At 35.3% G+C, this 25,100-nt stretch overlaps 1 protein-coding gene across 8 annotated transcripts in view; it reads right to left on the minus strand.

Annotated features, from left to right (window-relative positions):
• Positions 1 to 1,831: 1,831 nt before the first annotated feature.
• ARID4A (AT-rich interaction domain 4A) overlaps positions 1,832 to 25,100 on the minus strand; it is a 66,467-nt gene continuing 43,198 nt past the window's right edge. For 3 of the 8 annotated variants that reach the window (XM_036918913.2, XM_036918921.2, XM_036918969.2), the window contains 10 exons: positions 24,772 to 25,022; positions 22,149 to 22,346; positions 20,865 to 21,020; positions 18,024 to 18,108; positions 16,971 to 17,172; positions 14,352 to 15,482; positions 14,039 to 14,143; positions 10,274 to 10,480; positions 9,526 to 9,672; positions 1,832 to 5,984 (listed from right to left, as the gene is read on the minus strand). In XM_036918913.2, the coding sequence (XP_036774808.2) occupies positions 5,881 to 5,984; positions 9,526 to 9,672; positions 10,274 to 10,480; positions 14,039 to 14,143; positions 14,352 to 15,482; positions 16,971 to 17,172; positions 18,024 to 18,108; positions 20,865 to 21,020; positions 22,149 to 22,346; positions 24,772 to 25,022 (2,586 nt within the window). In that variant the 3' untranslated portion in view covers positions 1,832 to 5,880. The remainder of the gene's footprint in view (positions 5,985 to 9,525; positions 9,673 to 10,273; positions 10,481 to 14,038; positions 14,144 to 14,351; positions 15,483 to 16,970; positions 17,173 to 18,023; positions 18,109 to 20,864; positions 21,021 to 22,148; positions 22,347 to 24,771; positions 25,023 to 25,100) is intronic. The other 5 variants (XM_036918928.2, XM_036918949.2, XM_036918936.2 and 2 more) reach the window with 5 other exon arrangements.

The raw sequence follows: 25,100 nt of genomic DNA on the forward strand, positions 1-25,100 counted from the left end.
TCATGTAACGGAACAGACACTGGAGTTGGGAATCAGAAGAAATGGGCTGGAGTTCTAATTCTGCCACTCACTGTTCCCTTGACCATTTCGAACCTGTTAGCCTCATATGTCAAAACAAAATAGCAATGCTTCTTCCATAGGCTTGAGATAATGGGAATGGATTTTGATTGACTGATAGGGTACTCAACTATCAGTTTTCTTCATCTTATTATGAAATGGTTAATTGGTGAATTTTTTTCCTAATTATGAAATACGTCATAGTACTAAGAAAAACATGTTCAATACCCAGTTTATCAAATCTTAGCATTTTGTTCTGTTTGCTTTACATTCTTTTGAAGGAGGGAATAAATGCCCATGTATGCCCTCCTACCCCTTTCCCTTTCCTCCAGAGAAAACCAGTCCAGATTTTGGTGTTCATCATTCACATTCATATTTTTATACTTAAGGCTATATAAACAAAACCAAGGTATTGTTTTACATTTGTAAATTTTGTAGAAATGTATCATTTGGCATCTTGTTTTTACTAGTTTGAGATTTGTCCATGTTCATATATTTAGCTCTAGTGCATTCATTTTAACTGCTTTATATTTTTATAACCACAATTAATTAATAAGCCATAATTTATCCTTTCTTTTGTTGAGGGGCATTTAAGATGTTCCCTTTCTTTTTTTTTTAACTTTTGGTCAATACAAGCCATGCTGCAACAAATAGTATGGTATAAGTATCCTTGGGCATATACAGATTTGCTGTTGCATATATGGAACTGTTGGGTCAGAAGGGGTATTCACTTTTATCTTTACCAGATATCGTCAAAGCCAAAATGGATGTATTAATTTACACTTCACTAGCAGTGCATGGGAGTTCCCCTTTCTTTACATACATTCCAACAACTGAAGTTGCTAGACACTAAATGTCTATGTGACATCATGATCATTAAGTTAATGTACAATGAAATACCACTACACACCTATTAGAAGGGCTAAAAAAAACCCTAACTGACAATACATAGTGCTGACCAGGATGTAATGCTACTGGAATTCTTTGTATTTTCCTGCTAATGGGAATACAACACAAATACAATCCAGTACAATGCTGGTATGGATCAAAGGGTAGTCATACAATACAGCAACCTTACTCCTAGGTATTTACCCAAGAAAAATGAAACATGTCCACACAAAAACTGGTATATGAGTATTTTATGATGGCTTTATTCATAATTATTAAATATCTTGTCATAAAGAAGTTTTTATATAGTCAGATATAGCTTAGGTTTTTCTTTGAGAGCAGTTTTGGATAGGGATCAAAGAGAATTCTGAGAGCAATTGGCACTTGGTGGGAAAGGTGCCCCATCAAAGGAACACTGCCACTAAAATCTAAGTGCATTCACAACTATTTTGTCAAAGCTTAGCTATTATAGGGCTGATCATTTGAGATAAAGACTACATCTAGGAAATCATTTTTAATTCTAAAAATCACTAATGAGTTGCTTCAGCACTTTCATCCTTGGAAACCAAGAGAAACTTCAGCAGTTTGTATCCTCCATCAGAGACCAAAAAGAAGGTACATATAATAAATACACTTTGGAATATAGCAGAAAAGAAACTAGTTGTAGGATTTGCAGATAAAATATAGGATGCTCAAATTTGAATTTCCAATAAGTAAGTTTTTTCATGGGTCATATTATCCTAACACACCATTTGTTGTTTGTCTGAAATTCAAGGTTAGCTGGGTATCAGGTGTTTTTATTTGCCAAATCTGGAAACTTGGAATGGTGAGACACTTGAATGAGATGGTCCTATTTAATGTAACGTAGCCTTGAGAAGAAGTACAATTACTTGTGCAGAATAATCGTTTATTATATTACATGGAATTTTTAAGCTGTTCACAATAGAACTTTTGAATATGAACTTGGCATGATACAGATTACAAAATGAAGATAGCTTCATGATTTTAACTACAAATTCAAAAATTAGAAACACTGCCCTTCCTATTCTGCTTAAAAAGATATAATGGGCCTATGTGAATAGAAAAATTTTTTGTGGCTCTCAACAAGGAAAATATCTTTTGCTTTTGTAACTTAAAAAATATTCCTACTCTGTGAAAACACTCAGCATGTATTTGTTAGAAATTCTCCATTAATACAAACTCCATGGTAAGAGTTACTCAACCTTCACTAATGATGAATGTCATCACATGCTGTAGTCTTCCATAATGGGATAAAAGTCTGTGTGTAACCACATGAAAGTAATGGAAGAGGGAAGAAGAAACAAGGAGAGAAGGAAAAATAATTTATCAGTTTAAGAATATTTTAAGTTGAGGATTGGACTGTTAAACAAGTCTAAACACTTTTCAAATGTCATTTTAACAGTTATCACTTTATGAAAAGGACCCCAAAGACAATTTTTAAATATCTGGCTTTTATATAAGGATTACTAGTGAAAAACAGAAATAGCATTTCACAGTTTTCGACCATATTACTATGTGTTAGATGCCAGACCAAGCACTTTGTGAAATACAGCTATAACGAAGGACTACCAAGGAACTAAACATCTAGGAGAGAAAGACACATGTGCAATATAATACAAGGTAAATTTTCAAGTAAAATAATATTTTGAAAATTCTATCAGCATAAAAGAGGATGATATTCTGGTTGTGGTGGTGGAAAGTAAGCAGAAATTTCATGGAAAAGTGGATCTTGAGATAGATCTGAACAGGCAGGTATGAGAGTGGTGGCGACAACAGGAGCAGGAGGAAGAGGCGGGCAGGTGCTACGGTTGGGTTTTAAAGCAGCAAAACTGCTTAATACATGATTTTGGAAAAAATTATGTGCAAAATGAATAGTGCTGCTTGACCTGGCTTCTAACTCAGGTCTGTTCTTGTCATCAGTTCATTACCACCAATTTCTCCTCCCCTATGTGCTTGGAGCACTTTAGTTTCCATCTCTTCTCCCATTTGCCTAACCAATTCATAATCCTCACTGGGCTCACTTATACTGTGGCTTTCTTTACAAAGCCTTCCCAGACAACCTCTGCCTACAAACTAGTTGGTTTCTCTACCATTATCTCATGGTATGCCCTAACTTCATGTGCTTATCACATCATCACATCTGTAGTTCAGAATTACATAGGTTAACCATTTAACATCTACCTCATTTAAACTCTACATTCCATGAAGGCAGGGACCTTTATTTGTTTTGCTCACTGTTGTGGCTCCTAGGCCTTAGGGCAATGCCTTACACACAGAAGATACTCGATAAATTGTTGATGAATGAATTCTCATAGTAGTTTTCATGTGTGGTTGAATATTAGTTCACATGCTTTCAAAATGCTAATAGCTATGTTAAATTACAGGGCTAATAAGAAAGGTATATAAACCAATTAATAGCTTAATCCATATAGATTTTCAAAATTTAAAGCAATTTCATAAAAAGCAGAGTACGTATGTCTTCAGTACAAACATCTTTCTTAGTGAAAGACCAGAAAATTAGAACTTTAACATGGCAAACAATAAAAGCATACAGGGTCATACTAAACCAGCAACCTCCACAATCTTCAAATAACTTGATTTTATAGATAGCACCTTCCATTTTAAAGAGTGTTTGTTTAAACACATGGGAGAGCTATCTATTCAAAATCTAGCTGAACTCAAAACATGCAATATCCAAATTTAGTAACTAGTCAGTATTCACTTACATTCATAATCCTTCCCAGCCCCAAAATTAAAGGCTTTTTAACAGTGTCCACATATCCATCCAAAGAATATATAATTTTGCCTTCCATAGCAAAGTCCCAAAACTTTGTTACCAGTTTTATATTGATTAGAAGGGACAGTAGTCAAGTTGATAACTAGTTATCTCATTTAATGAATTGCTACTGAAAGAAGTTATTAAAATATTTAATGTATGAATCTAAGTTGCTTCCTACTTCGAAATGGATTTGAATGACTTTTTTCATTTTTCTAATTAAGTACTAGAAATATTTTATTGTAAGGACTGAAAAATATATTGAATATGTTTTGTTTTGTGAAGTCTGATTTTCCAACTGCAAGTTACTGGCACTTAGGGAAAAAACAATCACTTAAATGACAACTAAAAATATAAAGCCTATGTTTAAAACATGGCCTTTATTAATACTGCCCACTGAGCTCCATTTTTATTTTACATTGAAGTATTTCTGCTTTGCAAAGAAAAGACAGGAAAGTGCATTTTACAAGAGTACTTTTTTGTTTTTAATTCTCTGCGAAAATGGAAGAATCTGAATCACAAGTTCACAATGTGGTAAATGAAATTAAGAAACAATGATTTCCGTAATGCTATGCCATCACTAGTGTTTGGCTCTGACTTTGTTCTTGTAAATCAGATCTTGATATACAGTCTAGAGCATCTAGGTTATTACACTACAGCATATTAAACACAGAAAAGGTGGTTTTAAAAAAACCCCTTTTAATGTACAAACATGAATTTAAAAACTGATTTTAAAAAATCACCTTTTTACATAATGTATATGGCAAAACTGCTTTAAATACATGGTTTTGGAAGAGTTATTTACAAAAATGTATTAGTCTGTGGAACAATTCACAGACAGAGCATACATAGTTGCTTTACTTAGTTGTTGCATCTCAACTTTGGGAGATATAAATTTATTCGGCAGTACAGCAAACATAAAAACTGTGACAAAGTATCTTAAGGGCAACCAAAAATTTGATCCTCAAAACAGTTTAAATACTAGGACTGCCAAAGTTTCTAAATGAGGACATATTTTAATGATCCGGATGCCCATTTATAGTTTTATACTGTTTGAAGGACTGAGACAGACTCCCTTCAATACAGGTAAAGCTGCTGGGTGCAACCTCCTGTAAAAGGGACAGCTGAGAGCTATTGTCATCCAGAGAGTGAATTAACCTAGAATTTTCTTTTTTTCAATTTTATTGATATTTTAAAAAATACATAAAAATACAACATCCAATGTCTGAATAAATATATTTAACAAGTTGCAAGATAATACCTTATTTTACACAAAATTTTCAGCTTTAGAAATCTTGTTAAATAACTTCACTGTTGTTATATATTTCATTTTTGTTTTTTTGTAACAAAATAAAAACTCTGAAATTACATAGAAAAAAGACAAAATATTTTTGTCAAGGGATAAGATAGTCCACTGAAAACTTATTCACAATTCCACTGTAAACATTAATAAACATTAAAATATTTGCATAATTGTGTGCTCAAAAATCCTATAAAAAGTGGAAGACTTATTACAACTGTAGTTTTCAGTCAACTACACTTCCTTTCACAATTTATTTTGTCCCATTTACACCTTTAAACCTGGGCACACTGCTAAACATATACTTTGGCAGTTCTAAATAGCAAGTGCTTCCACAAAAAAAAAAAAAAAAAAACCACATACACACACAAAAAAACAATAATAAAAATAATAAAAATACAACATAAACCCCCTATTCACCAAATGTTCAAATACATCTTAGTGAAAGTGCAGCAGTAAATATTCAGCTGGATAATATTTTGATGTTTATATGTGCACTTGCTTGTCTATGATTTCTATAACACCTGAAAGCTTTATTATACAAATTCAAATTTGCTAAGTGCCCTTTTTCTATCTTCACAAAAAATGGAAAAAAAATTAAAGAGGAAAAACATGACAAATAATGGCAAACTGCCTAACCTTCAATTATTAATCAGCTTATTTTTTGCAACAGAAAAAAAAAGAAAAGAGAAGGGAATAGATACAATCCAGCCTGGAAAAGTATAAAGGATATACTTAGCAATGTCAAACCAGTTGAGTGCTTTCTGTGGTTGTATTTCAGGATTTGGGGATTTATGTCCATGGCAGTACACTGCTGGGAAGGCAGAGAGAATGTTTATCACCTGCATTCTACAGCAAGTACATTTTGTGGAGGAGATGAAGAGGAGGGACTCATTCCAGTGTCTGACGAAGCAGATGACATGGAGGCTCCTGCATGAGACACTGTAGAATCAGAACTACATTAGACTCAAAAACTATCATACAAAGATACCCAGCCCCTGGCAAGTTGGAAATGCATTTTTTAACATTATTAACTTCAATTATAGTCCTCTTAAATGGTACACGAAGGAATAACAAACTGTTAGCAAAAACTTTGGCTCAGTTGAGTGGAATCAGTCTCTGGTCAGTTAAGTAACTCAGTTCAAAAAAGGCACCATAAAATGTAAAGAGTAAAGAGATATAAACTCTTAAACCCCTACTTGAAAGATTCCTGGAAGGAACTCAGTTTACCCCAATCAAAAACAAGGTCAACCTGACACAGATTCTCACTATGGCAAATTTCGGCTTTATCTCTGGGGTTACAGGATCATAGAAGAATTCACTTATCCCACAGAATTTACTATAACCATCTAACTACTGGCCTCCTATCCTTATCCTGCCTCAGTACTTTAGTTTATGAACACAACAGTCCCATAAGCAAGGGCAGTTACTTAGGTCAGGTATCAGAATCACAGGAATCACGATGATTATGTGGGTGTGTGATCTGAAATAGTCCCCAAATGACTTTAATATTAAACTCTCAGGACATTCCACAGATTAAGGATCACTACTTTGCATTATGTGTTCTGCTGTTTTTACCTTTTATCTTCTCTTTTCTTTGCAAAGCTCTTCTGTCTCCTGCCATCTTTGCCCAATTATTCCTATTTTACTTAAAGTTCTAATTTTTGTTTGTTTAAGCATCTCTTAATGTGTGTCATACCAATATGACATGTAACTCATTACTACAAATTATAATATCTATGCTGGAAGTCATTTAGTGTCTCACTTTAAGAACTCACTTCACACTACAAAAGATAAAGAATACAAAAAGGAAGAAGACTGTAATAAAATAATCTTTTTAGTTATCCATAACTTATATCACATTTAGGAAACTCAAAGCAATTGAGGGTTAAGAAATTTCAATTTGTTAACCTGTTCTTCTTTTCTACTCTTCTCAGCTTCCAAATATTTAAAAGTTCTGTAAAGACTTCGTTATTTACAGTTTTCAAAGAAAAGAACAAACCAGGAAAGTTTGGTCTCTTCCAATATGCTCCACCTTATTTTCAGGAATTAAAAACTGCTAGACTTGGAGTAGAATGATTCCAGACCATGTATGACAGACAGGTCACCCTATTGGTAACCCTGCCCCTCTCTGACATAGGTGGACAACTTCTCTCAATATAAGCAAGCCTATCATGTAATTTACCTTTTTTTTCTTTTAAAGATACATCCCTCCCAGAGCCCTGCCCTCCTTTTCTATCCTGTTCCTGAAATAGTTGCTTTCTAGGCCAGCTGTGCAGTGGTCATTTAGAGCTTCTATTCATCACAACTCTGAGATTTTCCTTCCTGTTTTCCTGTGTGGGATTCTTTGTTTGCTGGGTCTCACACTGTCTCACTGGCTTGGCTTCCAGGGTCTAGTGCTATCATTGAGAAATCTGGCAGGAGAAGCCTGATGCTGTTCTGAGACCCATTTTTTTGTATGTACCTTTATGGTAAATTTTTAGGATCTTCTCTATTCATACAGTTATGAAATTTCATAATATGCTTGGGTGTGTCTCCATCCACCGCCCCCCCCTCAATCTTCATAGAGGTCACAATGAATCCTTTCAATCTTCTAACTCATATCCTACAGTTCTGCAAATTTTCTTATAATTTTTCTTTGGTAGCTTTCTCCTATTTTATTCAGTGCTCTTTTTCTAGAAATCCTGAATCAGAAGGTGGATCCCCTGCCAAATCCAATACCTCTCTTAGTTCTTCCCTCCTACTGTCTTTTTTACCTTCTACTACCATTTACTGTCTCTTTTCTGCTAAATTTATTTTATTCCTTTCCTAGTTTTAATTTTTAAGAGATTCTTCCAGTTTTCTGAATTTTATTAATAGTATCATATTCTTGTTTTAAGCAGTATCCTTCCTATACCTCTGATATTAATTAGTTTGGTGTTTTTATATGGTACATTGTCTACTTTTCCCAATTTCCTTTTTATTCTGCTTTTCTACATTGGTTTTTCTCTTTTTGTAGAGGCTTTCTTATCTGGTTTTATGGCTTCCACATTAAAGAAAGGGACATTAAAAAGCTAATTGGAAGCTGTGTACAAACACACAGGGCTTTTCAATGATGCAGTGATTGACAAGGAACCTACTTTTTGGATCAGGAATTTCCAAATGTTGGTATGTATGTTAGATCATTTCTCTTGGGTTGGCCAGTTCCTCTAGAGGAACTCATTTAAAGCCTCCCAGGAATGAGCATAAGCCTATTTGTCAGCTTTCAGGGAACCCTTAAGAGAAGAGCTTCAGTTGGAAAAGGGGTAAGAGTGTCATCATTCGTACTGCAAACTTGTGCTCAAACTCATGACTTCTGCTCCAGCACTGAACCCTCACCTCCAGCTGTGGCGGGTGTCTCTGCCATAAGCCTAATGATGCCCTCACCTGCCAATAAGTTTATTTCCTATTTTCTGCTGAGTTGCAGAATAAAGTAGTTTGCTTCACAGGGTGGGATGAAAGGATTCAATTTCTCCTTCCACTTTCAACCAATCTCCATTCTTCAGCCTCACCCATACCCCTGCCTTCAGAGCTTTTCTGGAGTGAGGTGGTATGAATTGGCCTGTTTCTGGTTTCGTCCCACTGCAAGGTAAACAGGCTTAGATTTTAACATTCTCTCAAGTGATAGAACAGTAACAATAGTCTGTCTGCTTCTCAGCTTCCAAAAGATGTGCTGCTGAGATGGCTTGTCTGCAGTGGTCTGCTATCCTGTCCTCCAGTCCTTGTGGGTAAATGGCTTTTAGTTCATTTTACTGTTACTATAGTGGGGCTTGGGGATGGATTCGAGATGAATGTGTCAGTGTTTAACTAGAAGTGAATCCTACACATTTTTAAGGTCTAGGTCAGACACCGCTCTCTCTTCATTATTATTCCATACTAATTTCTCCTCCCACCGAGCCCTATACTCATTAACATAACTCTTGGGGCCCTCATCACACAATGTCCCACTAGATGTTAACGTCTTTGAGATAAAGGTCTGTATCTCATTTGTCTCTGTACTTCTGCTGCCTGGAAGAGGGTCTGGCATGTGATGTGTCCACACTGATGATGTTTACCTGAACAGTAGTTGCTTAGAAAAATAATTTATCACCCTGATAAGATAATCTTAACAAGATAAGCTATAGCCTACTCATTTTGATGAACCCCATAATAACAAATATAGTGCCTGCTAACAGGCAGCCAACAAATGTTGAATAAAGAGTGAATTTCAGGGGGAGTAAGCTCTTCGTGAGAACCCACCACCTTTAGTAAAATCACATTTTGTAAAGTTCATAGTTCCTTTCAAGAGTCTCATCTGATTAATTCAGTTGTTGACTCACTCATTTTAATAGTAACAAAGAAACCACTAGGAATCTAAAAATAAGAATTAATAAATGTGTACTATATTCAGTGACAAACCTAAATCTTCTAAAAATGACAGGATATATTTGAAAAACAGAGGAAAGAAAAATTATAATCAAATTACCTTCTCTGTCTTTCTTTTTTAATCTTTTTCTCCTCCTGTCTATCGTTGCAACTTCAGACTTCAGAGACATGTAATATTTTCTTATTTCCTGCAGTTTTTCTTGGAGAAAAGAGATTCTCTCTGTACTATTCATATTATCTAATTCATCTAAAAGAGAAAAGAAGTTAATTTGGATTTTTAAAATAATTCTATGAGAAAGGATGGCAGTTCTATCAAAAATCCAACTCATAAATCATTAAAAGCTTTAAGTTTATCAAAACTTACCATATTAAGCAAAATAAGGCTATATAAGTAGGGAAGACATTAAATTCATGAGTAAGATTTCTTTATAGATATCCTAAATTTTTATACTAAACATGTATTCCTTAATGATATATTAAATGATCAGAAAAACACAAAACACTGACACCACAGCACACTTGATGTATAACTGCAGTTATTTATCAAATAGTTTCTTTGTATTGTTGTCTTCTTCATTTACTAGTTATTTCCAATTGTCAATACTAGAAAGGGTATTGCAGTTTCCCTGATTTAAACCATACATGTCTTATTTCATAACTGGAGATCTTCCCCCAGTAATATTTATCAAGTTAGTATTATGAAAGGACACAGATTTATATTTAAGGTATCAAGCAGTGATTATTGATAAGCCATTATTTGGAAACCTAAATAAATGAATTTGCTAATCATTATTCCTTATTTTGACATTTTAAGATATATACATTTATGTATTCTACAAGCTTCTTACTGAGTTGAAAGCTCCACTTATATGTCCTAGGGGATGAATTTGGATGTTTTTCTCTGTGTTTATCTTTTTCTCCATCTTTGATGTGAGGGGATATTCTTGCAGGAGATCGTGCAAGCTTCTGAGGCTTAGATACATTAAGATGCTTTACTGGGGTACATTTACTTGAATTGTCTAGGACAGGAAGATCTTCACTATCACTGCTTTGTCCTATAATAAGAAAAAAATGGACTCAGATTATAAATGATAAAAATCTCAAATATCAAAATGCAGTGGACTCAGCAACTACAATTTCTGGTATCCTACAGATAGAAGTGCACAAATGTGCATTTTTTAGTAGTAAAGAAATGTAAATGCCCATCAATAGTGAAATGGTTAAAATTATATACTATTGAATACTTTGCTAAAGTTGTTACAGAGAGTGAGTTCGTGAGAACCAAAATGGCAAAATATTGTTAGATGAAAAAGCAAAGCATAAAACAGTGGTGTTTAGGATTGCTCCATTTATGTTAAAAATAAATAAATAAACAAAAACTACCAAAAAGAGGATCAACCTCAACTATGTACATGAAAAAGCACAAAAAAAGATGTTGATGTATACACATCATTCAATATAATAAAATGTGAACAGGCAATTGTTTGCAACTCTGCAGCTCTCCTCACCAAATCTGTAATTTGAGATGCTTTTGGTTTTCACTTAATAACAAAATAGAATTCTCTCTCAATTTTATTTCCGTTTTTCCAAGCTCTACACCATACTTTCATCCTATTCATTCTCAAAAGCCAACCTTGCCTTCTACTGAAAAGTAAAGCTGAGGGTTACACATTTAATTTCCCAGCCTTCCCTTATCTGCATTTGTCCTTATTGTCTTTTTTTTTGGCCTCAAAAAGGAGACTTTCTGGGCAGTCTAATCTCTTTAGCTATACTCTTACAACCATCTACTTCCAGCTCCTCTGGAATATCCCAATGTCAATTATTCATATTTTATTTCAACTTCTTTTCCTAGTGTCTATTAACATGCTTAGTTCTTGACCACATTTAGAGAGGGAGGGAGGACAGAGAAGGAAATCTTCCCTCCCTTTAGCTGGCACCTCTTTCCTTCTCTCTGGTGTCAAATATCTTGAAAGAAATTCTTTGGTATCCTGACTTCCACACCTTCTAATCACATCCCTATGCTCTTGTTAGAGTCCCAAACACTTATGACTTGCCAAATTCAATAAATGTATTTTAATCCTACTGAATATCCTGTAGCATCTGAAACTTTTCTTATTCAAATCCACTAATGTTTACTGATTTCCATTTATCTCTCTGATCAGTGTCTACTCTACTCTTCTTGATCCCTATAAAGGGATAACCTAGATACTTTTAATTTTGGTCCTTTTCCTGTTCATTTTATAACTCTCCCGCAGCAATTTCATCATTTTGTAATCTCAACAACTGTCTTCTGAAAAGAATTTCTTCTAAGCTCCAGGCCCCTATTTTCCTAATACTAACTCAACATTCCCTAAAATTATTCTTCCAACAACCTGCTACTACTACTGTATTCCATATGTAGTTAACCAGTTCCTCCTATCCAATAACTGAGTACCAGTGATTTTATTTCCCAAGTCTCTTTAATTCATTCCTTCTTTCACTGTTTTAGTTAAGCCAAAGATTCTTTCCATAAAGTAAAACTGATCATTTCCTTCTTCCCTCTTTAATATTTTTAACTTTTTATTTTGAGAAAATCTTCAAACTTACAAAAAACTTGTAAGACAACAGTTGCCAAAAAATATTTTCTGACCCATTTGAAGGTTAAGTTGCCCTGCCATACTTGAGTACTTTGGTATATTTATTTCTTATATACATGAACATTCTTCTTGTGTTAGTTATCTACAAATTAGCCCAAAATTTAGCAGTTTAAAACTGTAAATGATATCTCACACAGTTCCTGAGGGTAGGAATCTGGGAGCAGGTTGGCTGTGAGGTCTGGCCCAGAGACTCTTGTGAAGTTGAAGTCAAGCTTGTCGCTGAGGCTGTAGTCTCTGAAGACTTGACTGGAGCTGGAGGATGTGCTTCCCAGACGGCTCACTCACATGGCTGTTGGCAGGATACGCTCAGTTCCTCATTACATGGGCTTCTCCATAGGTGCGTGAGTGTCCTCACAACATGGCAGCTTACTTCTCCCAAAGCAAGTGATCCAAGTGAGAGCAAGGAGCAATTTGCAGTGCCTGTATGACCTATTCTCTGAAGTCATACTCTATCATTCCACTTTAGTTTGTTAGGAGCAAGTCACTGAATTCAGCCCACACTCAAGGGAAGGGAATTAGGTTTTGCCTCTTTTGAAGAGAAGAGTATCAACAAATTTGCAGGTATGTTTTAAAAACCACCACAAGCATACAGAACCATAACACAACCATCAAAATCAGGAAAGTAACATATATTATTACCATCCAATCCTCAGATCCCATATAAGTTTCTCTACTAGACCTGATAATGTCCTTTATAACACCAGGATCCAGATGAGAATCATATGCTGTATTTAGTTGTCATGTCTCATAAGTCTCCTTCAATCTGGAACAGTTCTTCTTTCTTTGACTTTGATGACCTTGACAACTTTTTTAAGGCCAGTTGTTCTAGAAGATATCCTTCACCTTGACTTTGTTGATGGTTCCTCATGATTATTTACACATCTTCGACAGAAATACCACAGATGTGCTATGCTCTTCATTCTTGTTATTGCATCCTGCCGCATATGATTTCAATCTGTCCCATTACTAGTAGTGCTCATTTGCATCATTTGACTAAGGTGATGTCCACCAGGCACTGTCAAAGTTACTCATTTTCCCTTTGTAATTCTTGCCACCTTTCTAGTCTCATCTCCCATCACTCTTTCTAGCCTCTGGTCCTGTATTATCCAGGAACCAGCCACATGTAGCAACTGAGAACTGAAATGCAGTTCCAAGGTTTTCCTTTGAAAGTCTTTTATCTTACATGAATCACGTGCTTCTTCCTTGGAAAATGTATCTATTATAACCTAGACTTTCCCTGCCAGACTTGTATGAAGGTGTGTTTTGGAGGTAAAAGTTAATTTTGTCAAAATCAACCATGTTTATTTCTACTATATTCTGCAATTTAATTTTATCCCTTATTGTACAAGTCTGTTTTTCATGTAATCTATTCTATTCATTTACTGATTTCATTGTTTCAATAAGAATTTTATATATTTCCCATGTTTTAAAATTACTATACTATTTAGAAATCAACTTTTCTAGATTAAAGAAAAACATTCCATTCAGAAATGTAACTTAATCTGCTTTTTTTTTTTTTGAAGCAGAGTGAAAGTTTTATTTAGTCACTTACAGAGAGAAGTGCAGCAGGCAGCCTCAGTAAGGAGAGGCGCCCTGAAAGGGTGGGGAGAGAAAGTTAAAGATTAAAAGGTTACACACTTAGAAAGTGCAGGCGACTTCAGAGAGAGGAGCCTACTTAATCTGCTTTTACCAGCCCAGTAAACTTTCCTTTCCTTTTGTTCAAGATTCTCAAGTATTTTCCTCTAACATTAAACTGTTTTACCTAAGAAATACGAATGAAGTAAACATAAAAAATGATCACAGCTATCCCACATCTGAATAAAATGGACATGCACCTTCACGTAAAAAAATACTGGACAAATTTCTATTTTCGGAACACAATAAACCAAAGTTATTTTTAAATTGGCACAAATGATCAAACCAACAAACTGCTGAAATATTAACACTTTTTTAAAGCCAGCATTGAAAAGCACCCACCTGTTCCATTCTTGTCATTTTTGGCTACAGCACTTGTTCGCTTTGGGGTACGCTTTTGCTTTTTTGCCAGTAATCCACTATTTCCATCACTCGGCCTTTTCTGACCTGAAATAAGGGGAAAGAGAGAACTTGAAAAAAAATCAAGAGTGTATTTATTCACTTGTCTATTCTACATGAATTTCCATATATTCATCTAAAGGAGGTGGGTGAAGGGGAGAAAAATACTTTAGAGAAGAAGAGTTCCTGAAACTCTTAGCTTACTAATTTTTGGTTTTACTATAAAGGCTTATTTTTCTCCCTAGGAAGTCCTTACCCTTCTCTCTGATCTCTCTTTCTTGAATAATTATACTGCAGGTACCAGAGGCAACACTGGCTTCAAAACCATTTGCTGATTCCCTCTCACAGAGACCTTCTTGGGATTCTTCAGCAATACTATCAACTTCAATGGTTATATCACTCTCACTTTTTATACTTCGAGACTCATCTTGACTGAGGGTAAATGGTGAAGCTACTGGAAAGTTGTGCTGTGCTACAGCAGGTAGGGCAGGTGGAAGAGAAACAAGACAGTTAGACTCAGAGCTTTCAACTACTATATCCTCAATACTGGTTTTATCCTTTTCATCCAAATCATCCAAATCGACTTCATGGCAAACCAAGGTTTCAGGCCCAATCAGAGGCATTGCATCCTCCTCTTCTTTTAGTGGGGTATTTACAGTTTCTTCAGCTGGACTATCAGTTTTTCCACTTGCCAATTCCTGAATGTGTTGGTTTGACTCTGCTATTAATGATGGCATTCCTTCATTTTCTATTTCAAAGTGTTCAAAATTTAAATTTTTCATTCCCTCAGGTGTAACACAATCACTGGTCCTTTCTTGAGATACAGTATTTGTCATTTCCATTCCATTCTCAAGTCTTATTTTTTTCTCTGGTGATGGCTGTCCCAGTATTTTCCGTTTCAGCTTTTTGTCTTTTATACATTGGTCAATTTCATCTTCAGTGGCAGGAGAAAAGTTTTTACCCTCCAATGAAGAAAATTCTAGACTCTGAGCTTCCATATGAGGTTCACTTCCTGCTTCATCATGGCTAAATGATGAAATCTTTACAATCTCTTGAGAAAGATCTTTTGTCTTGTTTCGTCTTCCCTTTCCTTTAGGAGATTTTTCTGCCTCTTTCTTAACTTCTTCTGCTTGCTCCACTTTATTTCCAAAAACCTGTACTATTTGTTCATTCTCTCCAACTTCTAATTTCAAGGAGTCTAAGGGCTGCATTTGAGTCCTATCATTTTCTTTTAATACATGTACAGTAATCTTTGGATTTTCTTCATCTAGTTTATTATCATTTACATTTTCATTTTTTTCTAGTTCTTTAATATCAGGAGAAAGTTCTTCATTCATCAAATTCCTTTCTAACAGGTCTTCTGTTTCACTATCAGATGAACATGAGTCTGCAAGAGAAAATATTATTCTATTACAAAGGTTTCTATCTTAATTACCAGTATAGTTTTATAACAAAATTCTGCTAAAGATAATAAAACTCATAATCATGTACCTCTGAAAACCTCCTTCTGGAAATTTGATTTAAAATAAGTCACACATTTTTGCCAAAAATGAAGAGGAGAATTTCAAATTAAACTCCACATAAAAATACATTACATAGAAAATATTACTATCAGCTCTATAAAAAGCTATTTTGCAGTTTTCACTGATGTCATATTTAGGCTATGATAATTCTTACAAAATCAAAGGACCAATACTGAGATATGAAGTTAATATATTAAGTGGTTTGGTCTGAGATCTATTAGGTACAGATTAATAAATGTGATGGCCATTTTGTGACCTTAGAAAGGAATATGAAATTCTGCTTAATTCTGGAATGAAGAGATACACAAATAAGCAATCTGAATTCTCAAATCTTTAAATATTCTTCCAATTAAGAGACATGAAAATACAGGCAAGCTATCTTCTTGCTAAAGAAATCATTCTTTAAGTCAGAGAATTTTTAAAGTAATAAAGTAGGGTTGTAAGATTGCACAGAAGCTATAAAATATAAAAATTCTTCCCACATGGTGCTAATATACTAAAAAAGTTTAAAAAGGCAGACTTTAATGCATTTTTCAGGTGAAAAGGTAGTTAGTTCTATTTTATGGTTTTATCATACACAGAATTTATAATTCATTTATTCTCATCTTAAAAAACAACTCCTTTTATGTGGTAGTTTAGCAAGACTATTATCTATAGTTTTGGAGGTTGCACACTGCAGGACATGCCATCTGAGAGGGTGTCTTTCACTCTGGACATTTTATATTGTGTATTATGACAACCTTATCACAGATAGCAGTAAAAAGGAGGAGGATGCCCTTTTCTAATGCACACAAGCACCATATGGATTAATGGCAATCCTGTAGTTCAGAACACATTTTTTTCTTGAAAGGAGGGAAATTTTTATATAAGACAACTATTTAACATCTCTTAGATTACATGGAAAAACATACAAAGGTAGGAACGTGGGAAAAAAGGTAAAAGCAGAATAAAAGCAGAATAAGATGAGTATACTCATCTACACTCATCACAAAGCATGCCTACCACGTTAGTGCTGTCTTGAACAAGGTCTCAGAGCTTTGCTGAACATCCTAGCTGATCAGTACTGAATTACAGGAGACTGGTGCATGCTTGAAGGACAGTGTAGCACAAAGGAGGATGCAAGGCTTGTCAACCCACCCTCTATTAAAATGGAAAATTCCTATGACACTGACATATTTAGGTATTCCTAAATTAAAGTAAAACATCACTACATTTTCAGTAAACATATTCTAAAATAAACATATTCTTATAGTTTAAAAACCTAGATGACTTTCTTTGAATTTGTCATACAACTGAAGTTTTATTATTTATATTAATGATTTTTAAAATCAATGATCCTCAAAATTGAGCACCTTCCATTCCATTTGACAGAGGTGAGCTGTCTGGCAAATAGCAGCAAGCACTTCTGGTACCTGATTTTCCTTCACTGTTTGGAGCCTTAGACAAACCATACGGCAGGTTTGATGAAAGGGCAGATTTTGAGGGAGGTCGTCCCCGTTTCGACTTCTGCCTTTCTTCATCCCTCCTTTCATCCTTCTCACTGTCGTCTTTATTCTGGGTAATAACAACAAAATCTGTGAGAGGGGCCAATGTCTTATTAAAAATGAGCATTCTACTTCTCTAAGGAAAATTGCAGCTCAAAAAGGTTAGGTATTTTATATGTCAACCCCTAATCTGTGCTAACAGAAAAATTAAAAACAAATAGTTTGCTAAACATATTTTGTATTTATAGGAATATGATATTCTAAAATTTGTAATGCCGCACTTATACTGTGAAGGCCAGAGCTCAGTGTATTAGAGAGCTGTACAACTACTCAGCACTCAGCCTGTTCCTTACTGTTTCCCTGAGGAAAAGAAAGGTATCTGCCAGCAGACATATAAAACACTAGGTGAATCTCTACAGCAAAAGCTGAAAATTGAGTGTATGGCTGAGGGTACAACTGGCCAACAGGTATGGCTTTTAAAATGAAGCATTTTAATTTTAATACATGTAAAAATTAGATTTCACATTTTAAAAAATGTAGTTGTCTCGAAATACCCTAAAATCTGGCAACCCTGAGTCTGTATCTCACAACACAGTGGTTAGTTCTGCCCTCTCTATAGACGAGAAACATGTCCTCTTTTTTGTCATTATCAGTCCTTTTTGTCACTCTTACCCTTTTTCAGTATAGCCTGTGTAAGCATTTGAGTTGAAGCGTATGCCCTAAGGATCCCTGGTTTTCCTGAAACAGTGTGGGATTGTGTTTACATTTTTTACTTTTTTAGCTTCTGGGTGAATAAAGAAAAAATCACAATCACCTTAAAAGAATCAAAATGATTATTACAGTGACAAAAGAGGACTTATAAAAATTACAATACAAAAGAATAACTCCTGTATCATAAAGGGTAAGAATTTATGTACATACTTTAGCTTTTTTCTTCTGTTTTTTCTTTGGTCCACCTTTGTCCAAAGGCCAGATTATCCTGTCGGCCTTCACCCATTCATCATACCTTAAAATAAAAAATTGAAAATTCACAGTAATACCTAATTTGAAATCTGTTCACCAAATAAACATAACACTGAGGTAATCAGTTTGGTCCTAGTGTTGGCAGAAACATGGAGAGCACCGGGGCTGGTCTGCTGGTAACATGCCAGCCACTACACTGCGTGCGCTTTGTGCCCCTGCCCCCGAGAGCAAGGCAGAAGAATTCCTTCAGGTAGACAGGCTCTGAGGGAAGAGCTGGTGAGCAGACTCTAAACAGGGATTCAACTGAACTGCTGTTTTCCACAATTCCCACAAATCTGAGCTTAATGAAATAGGCCGACTCTGCCCTAGAATTCATTCTGTTGACAGAATAATGCAAAGATAAGTCAGGTAAACAAATGTGTAATATGATCAGTTCCACATAAATTTATTATGGATTCCTTTTCCTCCCAGAATACTCTCTTGCCTCTAGTATTTCTAAAAAAATTTTATTCTGAACTGTGTCACCTCTAAGACTCCAAATTTTTTAGATATATTTCATTTTCTTTAAGTTTATTCTGTTCAGCTCAAATTGAAAACTCATTACCTTTTTCCAAAACACTGACATCACTTTTAAATTTCAATATAGTCGGTCCAAGTTACTAGTTAGGGGCAAATAAGTTAAACTTCCTTAAACTAAATAACAGTTCTTACATTATTGTAAATATACAGGTATTTATAGAACTCAACTGAAATCCAAAATCTGAACATTTAAGAAAGAAAAAAAAAATTACAGGCAGTCCCTGCTTTGAACTGCACCATGTTAATGGAAACCACACCCTCACTCTGTAACCTGGTCACCATGGAGTTGTACAGAGTAAGAACAGGGTTCCAATATCCACAAGTTTCAGTGGGCAGGGTACCGTGACTACCTATACTATAGACTGAAAAGTATCTCCTCATGGCTTTACCCAGTATCTTCATTTTACCAGGCTTTTAAATATCTATATTCTTACCTTATTTAGAAATAGTCCTTTATTTGCACATTTACTGAGGGCCTACTAGCATCCCAGGCACTGTATGAGGAAGTTACACAGACAGTAGAGAAGACAAGGGAGGCCCTTGCTCTCACGCAACTTGCAGTCTGGTGTGTAAGACAGACATATAGTAGAATCATGTACAGTCTGGTAAGTGCAGTAAGAAAAGTATGTATCATAACTGCCCAATTCCAAAATTCCATAGGACCTATGAGACAACAAAGAAGCACAGGCCCAATCTGGAGTATATGGTCCAGGCTACACTGCCCTGGTCACCACAGAATGTCATGTAGGCACTTCCAGCATTAATATTGCCAACCAAGGGTGGGTCCCAGGATTTCTCAACTAGAAACCAGGACTCTCCTCACAGTTGCACATCTACCCTGTTTTAGTCATCCATCCAGATTCTCCTAGGACTACACTGGCTCTATCTCTGAGCAGACCAGAACTATACCAGCTTTTAAAAGTATAAGAAAGACAATGAAAAATCATGGACCATGTATGTAACCAGTTAGGTTAACTAGTTTGGAAGATAACCAGTTAGGAAGAATGACAGCACATAATAAAAGGACTGTTGAGAAGAGTCATACATTAAAACATTAAAAAGATGAGAGAGGATGACAGGAAGGGGAAACTGTATAAAGCAGAACAGATATACATAGATAGTAAGAAAGAGTGGGTGGTTGTGAGCTGAATAGGATCTGAGGGAAAAAGGCCACAATGTGCTGCAACCGCCAAGTTAAGAGAATCGAAGTTGGTAAATGTAGTCCTTTCCCACTGAATTCAACAACATACATTTAAACAATAAGGTGATAGACTAAAGAGTTTGTTTCTAGTGTAGACAGAAAAGTGAAGGGCATAGGGGCTGGTTTGAGAAAAGAGAAATTTTAAAGTTTTATACTCCATTTGTTAAACGCATACTCTGACACAAGATGAAAAGAAACCTGACTTCACTCACTAAAGGTAAGAGTTAACATTTAGTGAGCACTTACTAAGTGCCAGGTATTCTAAGCACTTTGTATAATACAGATGTTACCACTGTTTCTCACAACATCTCTCCAAAGCAGGTTCTTTATCTTGCCCAATTTAGAGATGAGGGAATTAGGAGCTGAGGCATAAAGGAGCACATATCAAGTATATAGGGAAACCTTAGAGCACTCTGGGTTCAAGCAAATACAGGGCAAGCAGACATACTAAACACACAAGGGTTTCTAAAGGATTAAGAGTAAAGCAGTCCCTGACATTCAGGAGCCGGCCTGGTATTATCAGCTAGGCCTTGGCTTTGCTTCAGAGCTGATCTGGCCCTAACAGCTAGGTCCTGCTCTACTGAGCAGAAGCAGTTTCATGGAACATATCCACCAGACAAGTCTGCTGCATGACCATGATGGATCGAGAGAAAAACAAGACCATTCCCTAATGGGGATAAACACAGGAAAAATGGGTACATTTTCCAAGCCACAAAAATGACCAAACATCGTTTCCTCCTGACTGCAGCTGCTTTATCAGTTGTGACATTAACCTTGGTCTAGTCTTCTGTCCTTCTAGATAACGGTTATTAAGATAACCAATCATAGAGTTACCTCCACTTCTTGTCAGTATCCAATCCACAGCAGAGCTCCATTTCCTAAACCCTCCCCCAAATCATCTAACAAGCTGAAATTGAAGATCTTTCTAACATTTTTTTTATTAACCAATTTAAAATTATTAAAATGCTTGAAACCTGCTTGATTTCTAATAAACATAATAAACAAACAAAACAACAAACCACTTGCACTGTTGGAAGCCATGGGACTTCAGGATGTTTCCACAGAATTCTGGGCTATTGCTGTTCCCAAAGGTGGTGCCTTGGGCTTTCACTGATTCATCAAACACCCTCTTACTGAGAAGCACAGTGGTTCCCCATTCTGTGAGTTCTCCCTCACTGCAAATGAGTAATAAATCCAAATTGTTGAACTACAAGTATAATCCTGGTGACTTTTGGCTGTAACTACTGCAAAATAGTGGGAGTGTTGGAAATCTTGGAGAATCAGACACAAGGTATGCTTTCTTATTTTTAATTGAAGTATAGTTTATATACAATATTGGTTTCAGCATACAACATAGTGATTTGACAATCACATACATTACAAAATATTCACCATGTTAAGTCTAGTTACCATCTCTCACTATATAAAGTTATTACAGTGTTAACTAAATTCCCTACTTTTCATTCCTGTGACTTATTTATTTTATAACTGGAAGTTTATACTTCTTTATGCCCTTCATCTATTTTTACCCACACTCCCTCCATCACCCTCTTCTATGGCAACCACCAGTTTGTTCTCTGTATTTATGAAACTGTTTCTGTTTTGTTTGTTCTTTTGTTTTGTCTTTTAGATTCCACATACAAGTGAAATTATATGGTATTTGTCTTTCTCTGGCTTATTTTACTAAGCACAATACCTTCTAGGTCTATCCATGTTCATACAAATGGCAAGGTTTCATTCTTTTTTGTGGCCAAATAATATTCCATTGTACGTATGTACCATATCTTCTTTATCCATTCATCTATTGGTGGAACTTAGGTTGCTTCTATATCTTGGCTATTGTAAATAATTTTACATTAAACATAGGTGTGCATATATCTTTTCAAATTAGTGTTTTTGTTTTCTTTGGGTAAATTCCAAGAAGTAGAATTAGTTGGTTGTATGCTATTTCTATTTTTAATTTTTTGAGGAACTGCCACACAGTGGCTGCACCATTGTGTGCCTTCCCACCAACAGGGCATGAAGGTTCCCTTTTCTTCACATCCTCACCAACACTTACTGTCTTTGGATAGTAATCAGTGTGACTGGTATGAGGTTACTATCTCACTGTGGTTTTGATTTGCATTTCCCTGATGATTAGTGATGTTGAGCATCTCTCCATGTGTGTTGGCCATCTGTATATTACAAGGAGTGCTTTGTAAATACATATATACCATCTGCTTTAGTTCTTCACAACATTAAATTGATCTTTTCTGAACCAATGAAAGAAATTTCAATAGTAAGAAAATACATTTCTTGCTTACCTAACATTCCATCCATAGTAATGTACCAAGTATAAAACTTCTCCATCATCAATTTCAGTGCTTTTAATACTGGCTTCATAGATTTTCTGTGTTTTCCCTCGTCCGTATTTCACTTTCACTTTGGTTCCTGTTAGACAGGGTTCAGTGTCTTCCTCATCTTCCTCACCTTCAGAGTCACATCTGCTTTCAGTTTCTTCCCTGCAGTAAATTATAACATTGATAATGCTTCTAATAACTTGATGGAGAGCAAACTAGTATGTGCTATAAGAATCCAACATGTAGAATAGTCACAACCTAAGTATTACCTTAATAGCATGTCAGTGGAGGAGGAGAAGAAGGAGGAGAAGGAGAAGATTTTTATGGACTGTAAAGGTGCACTGTACCAATAGTAAGTCCACACTTCTTAAAGGCCAATCAGTAATCACAGTTAAAGATGATACGGCATAAGATATATCACTTTTGATAAAATAAGAACCATATACTGTGTCTTTAGGATTTATACTCAAGTGTCACCTTATATGTGAATATTATCCACAGGTAGTTGTAACTTCCTGCAACTAAGTTCTCTTAAATCTACTTCACTACTACTGTCTGCTCAATTTAGAATGGTTCTTAGCAATATTAGTTTCCTTGTGGGCAAAATAGTGAACATGGGCTATCTACCTTAGTAACCATCTTGTAAACTAGTTCATATTCTAAAGGTTTCTCCAACTTAACAAAGAAACAATAGATACTTGAAATCTAGGTCACTTGTTGAAACTGTGGGATAGCATCTGTAGAACAAAGCTTGCATGTCTTGCATTAATCTGTTTGTTTTTACTCATCTCCATCAGCTTTTCTTTGTTTTGATAATCATGTATAAAGAGAGTCACACAGGAAGTTCAACAGTACTTTTAACATTTTCACAAATAAAATACTCTGCATGAAGCTTGCAAGGATTCAGTAGGGATTTGCCTCAAAGATCATTCTAGTGTCACAAGAGTTTTAAATGTTCAAGAGGAGGTATTACGCTCTATAATAAATGTGGGCATTATTCTTGGTGACCACTAGAGGACCCGGCACGAAGAAGCACTGACAACCCGTTTGCCATGGGAATGTTTTTTCTCCAAGGGCACCTTCCAACTGTAGCCTGATAAGGTAATTTCAAAACACTATGAGAGAAACTACTTAAAATAGAAATCTGTAGAGATTAAAAAGTCTCCCACTTACATAATTCCTGCCATTGAATGAGAATACAGACTATTTGTGTATATATTCAATTTTTATTTAATAAAAGGAAATATTGTTCTTCCTATTCAAGTCTGAAATATTTTCTAAAATAAATATTTGCACCATTTACATATCAATTATGAAGGTTTTTAAAGCTACATAATTATTTATATATATATGTTATGTGTTTTATTATGTACATATATACATATTTTGATGCTCATTTTAAACAAAACTTCAAATTAAGCCCTATTTTTTAAGTGGATCACCTTTAAAATTACTGTCCAAATATTTGAAATACTACATTCATTTCATTATACTCTAGTTATTTCCTCCCACTTATCCTAATTGTAATCATATTCACTGCAGAACTTTCTTTATTCACTAATCTAATTCGCATGGAATTGTGATAGCTCCTGAACCTATTTGTATTGAATCATACATTACCTTTCTCACTCACCAATCTTTCCTATTTTTCCAAATATTTTTCTCAATGGTTACTTTTCAGATGGGTGTCAGTCACTAGTTGGATGCAGCAACTCCATTTTCCCCAAATTATGCTTAACAACTCAAATTTGTAGAAAATTTAGCATCATAAAATAAAAAAAATTTTTTTAACTACGAAGGAGAGCTTGTATTACAAATAAGTATGTTATACTATGTTGCTGAATTAAAATTCAACTTTTAGTAGTATATAAAAATTAGTAAATCCATTTGACAACACAGAATTGGCCAACTAAGCATGGTCAGACACTACCTTGGTGTAGCTGAACTGTCTAATCTTTGGTTATTTTTAATTCAATTTAGTCCATACATGTGTAATACATGGAAAAAAAACCCAGTTTCACTCAACAGCAAACAGGATGGACATTTTTTTAAAAAGCTGAAATTTATTGATGTGATGTGGGGCAAGAATGTATTTTCCATACTAGAATCAGGGGTGCATGCCACTTACTCTAATACAATAACTTGAAAAAGAACAATGTCTTAATAAAGCTAACACACAGAAACATCTGCTAGTACTGTGCACCCATGTGTTTGTTAGCTTTCCCACATTGTACCTTTTTTAAAATGGAATTTTTGCTGTCGCTGTTTCCTCTTGTCCACTTCCTCCATTTTTCTCCAGCTCCCTTCCCTGCTGTCAACTGCAGGACCTTTCTTTTGACTGGGTGGCGCAGCCTTCTTTGAGGCCACTGTTTAGGGCACAAGTGCTATTAAAATGGTGCGACCAGTATATTCTCCAATTCCGAAAGGCGATACACATCATCTTCACAATGTGTCTCACCTTCATTAGACAAGAGGAATGGAAGTCCCAATAAGAAAACGTTCCCTCAAACCTGAATCTCTAAGCAGGAATGGAGCACTGCTGTACCCCAGACAGGTGCTTCTGGAGAACAAATATAAGATAATGTACCTCTCTTGGCTTTTCTCTTCCTCTTCATCTGAGTCTTTGTCAGAATCCTCCTGCTTTTTAATTTTCTTCTCCTTTTGCTTTGGTGTGGTTTTTCTCCCCAGTAGTAGCTCACTTTCTTTTTTATCTGCAGTTTCATAGTCATCATCTACATCCTTATTTTCTGTATCATTATCTTTTAATTTGTCTTCTGTTTTCTCTTCTTCAATTTCCTTTTTAATAGAATTTGTATCTCGAGCAATTCTCCTCCGTCCCTAAGAGGGGATAAAAGCTTTAAAATAAGTATCACCAGAATGGGGGAAAAAATGAGAAAAATGCTTCTTTTTCTTAAA

The sequence above is a fragment of the Manis pentadactyla genome, chromosome 11, assembly GCF_030020395.1.
Source record: "Manis pentadactyla isolate mManPen7 chromosome 11, mManPen7.hap1, whole genome shotgun sequence".
In the NCBI taxonomy this organism is placed as follows: Eukaryota; Metazoa; Chordata; class Mammalia; order Pholidota; family Manidae; genus Manis; species Manis pentadactyla.